This window comes from Octopus bimaculoides, chromosome 25 (genome assembly GCF_001194135.2).
Source record: "Octopus bimaculoides isolate UCB-OBI-ISO-001 chromosome 25, ASM119413v2, whole genome shotgun sequence".
In the NCBI taxonomy this organism is placed as follows: domain Eukaryota; kingdom Metazoa; phylum Mollusca; class Cephalopoda; order Octopoda; family Octopodidae; genus Octopus; species Octopus bimaculoides.
Genome location: NC_069005.1, coordinates 20,037,859 through 20,040,187, shown reverse-complemented (window position 1 = coordinate 20,040,187; position 2,329 = coordinate 20,037,859). Strand labels below are relative to the sequence as shown.

At 38.0% G+C, this 2,329-nt stretch overlaps 1 protein-coding gene across 1 annotated transcript in view; it reads left to right on the top strand.

The window, feature by feature from the left end:
* The window catches only part of LOC106875430 (alkaline phosphatase, germ cell type), a 184,135-nt gene that overhangs the window by 110,712 nt on the left and 71,094 nt on the right, over positions 1–2,329 (top strand). Inside the window, exon 3 of the mRNA XM_052976834.1 lies at positions 1,641–1,861. Within this exon, the coding sequence (XP_052832794.1) occupies positions 1,641–1,861 (221 nt within the window). The remainder of the gene's footprint in view (positions 1–1,640; positions 1,862–2,329) is intronic.

Sequence of the window (2,329 nt, the reverse complement as noted above, 5' to 3'; positions counted from 1 at the left end):
ACTACTTACCACACAGCCACTCCTTTTTGTTACACCATTAACTTTTTGTTACACCATTAACTAACCAAGAGGGAATCATTCTAGGTTGTTGCAAAACATTGTTGTAAAGTTTTGTTAGCAGTTCATGGCTCTCTGGGAAGGCATCCAACCAGAAGTTAGGAATGTTATCCTTTCCTGGAGACTTCCATTTGCTTGACCTCCCGAGAGAAGATTTTACATCCTCTACCTTGATACCCTCCCACTTTTGCTCTTCTAAGGATTCTGTAGATATTCTATCAATCCAAGGTGCCTTTTCATTGTGTTTTTTCTTCTGCCCAAATTTTATTCCAAAATTCCACTTCTTCTTCTTCTGATGAGACAGACTTTACTGTAACTGGTATTTTCTCTATCTTCCTTTAAAATGTTTTCGGGTTATTTTTTAACATGTTGTTGTCCTTGAAGAATCTAACGCGCTTTTCATACCTTGTTATGCGAACAGCTTTAGCACATATCTTTTGCTTGATGGTTTCTATGGTTGTATCGATGTTAAATATAGTTTTCATTTATTTTTTCTTTAATTTTCGGGTTTTTGTAGGTTTGGTAATCTTGTCAAACTTAAGCTTTTTTAAACATTCTATACCAGACCTAAGTAGCTTAATTTGGTGTTGAATACGCTCTTGCCAAGAAGGCTTTTTGTAGGAATGTTGTCGTTTTCTAATCTTTTCACCACATAGAATCGTTGAGATTTTCGCGGATGCATAGTACAGGTGGTTGAGATCTGTAATATAAACATCATTAGCTGAAATTATATCCTTAAGTGCAAGGTGGATTTTACCAATTACTTTCAGGTTTTGGTTAGAATTGCGAATTTTTGGGAGTGTCGTTCATTCATACTAGTTTCTTCAATTTTCAGCCATTCAATCATGATTTGATTTTTTAGATCATGTAGTTCTGTTGGGTCGATTTCTGTGTGACTTTCTTCATCTATTTGATTTTCATCTGCCTTAGTGTTTATGGTTGGTTCAGAGAGTATTACACTTTGCTTATCAGTTACATTAACTCTTTCAATCATTATTGCATTTTCATCAGACCTGGGTTGGTCTTTAATTATTTCCTCTATGGTAACGTCTTTAGCTGCAACTTCGTTCCTTTTATCCCTTACTGATTGTTTAATTTGGTCAATCTCTAATTCAGTTAGTAATTTCTGGCAAGTTTATTACTATTTATGTAGGGTCTTACTTCAAGGTGTTTCTGTCTCCAGTTTAAGCAGATTTGTACACTATTAGACTTATTTGTGGGGAAATACATGGCATGATAGAAGACCTTAAGATCTTCCCTAGACCATTTTTCATTCTTTTTCTTTTGGTTATTTGATGACCGGTATGGATGGCCATCTGTTGGAATATTCCGGTTGTGGGGTACTTCCAGCTCCCGTGTTTCGGAAAGATTGGAACCAGTAGCTGATTTTTCGTACCCAATCTGGTTCATCATTAGAGTACGTGGTTCTTGGTGATCTGAGTGATGGAAGACCCGGTTTGTATTTTACTTTGTTATCATTTGTTGTTGTTGTTGTTATTATTATTATTATTATTATTATTATTATTATTATTATTATTATTATTATTATTATTATTATCATAACCACTGTTGTTGTTTTTCAGATAAAGCTGGATGGTTAAAGGTGGCAGCGAATGAATTAGATGAGGTGTTGACTACAGAGAAGAATGAGAATGTGGCTAAAAACGTGATTCTATTCCTGGGCGACGGAATGGGTATCAGCACAATAACTGCCGGACGGATATACAAGGGACAGCAACAGAAAAAGAACGGCGAGTCTTTCAAGCTATCCTTTGACCGCTTCCCTCACACAGCTTTAATCAAGGTAACGTTTTCATGCTAGGATTGGCAAATCTGTCTGACACGTGTCTTAATTCCATCAGAGAGTTCTTCATTGAATGCTCTGCTTTTTGCCACGGCCATCCATGGTACGCATCTCATAATAGAGATGTTAGACAATGCCTCTACTCGAAACATTTTAAATCGGGGAAAGGCCTTGCAGAGGGCAAATCACACTCGCTGAATAACGTATGCACGCGCGCGCGCTCTCACACACACACATGCACGCACGCACGCACACGCACACACACACACGCACGCACGCACACGCACACGCACACACACACACACATTCTGATCTACATTTTTTTACCATACACATTCTGATCTATATTTTTTGCCTGTTCAGGCAGTGTTTTTCTATGCATTGTTTGTGGGGAGATGAGTCGCTGCCATCTCTAGCGGTCACGCGTCCATCATTGACGAGACCAAGGAAGGTTGAAATTACGTGATC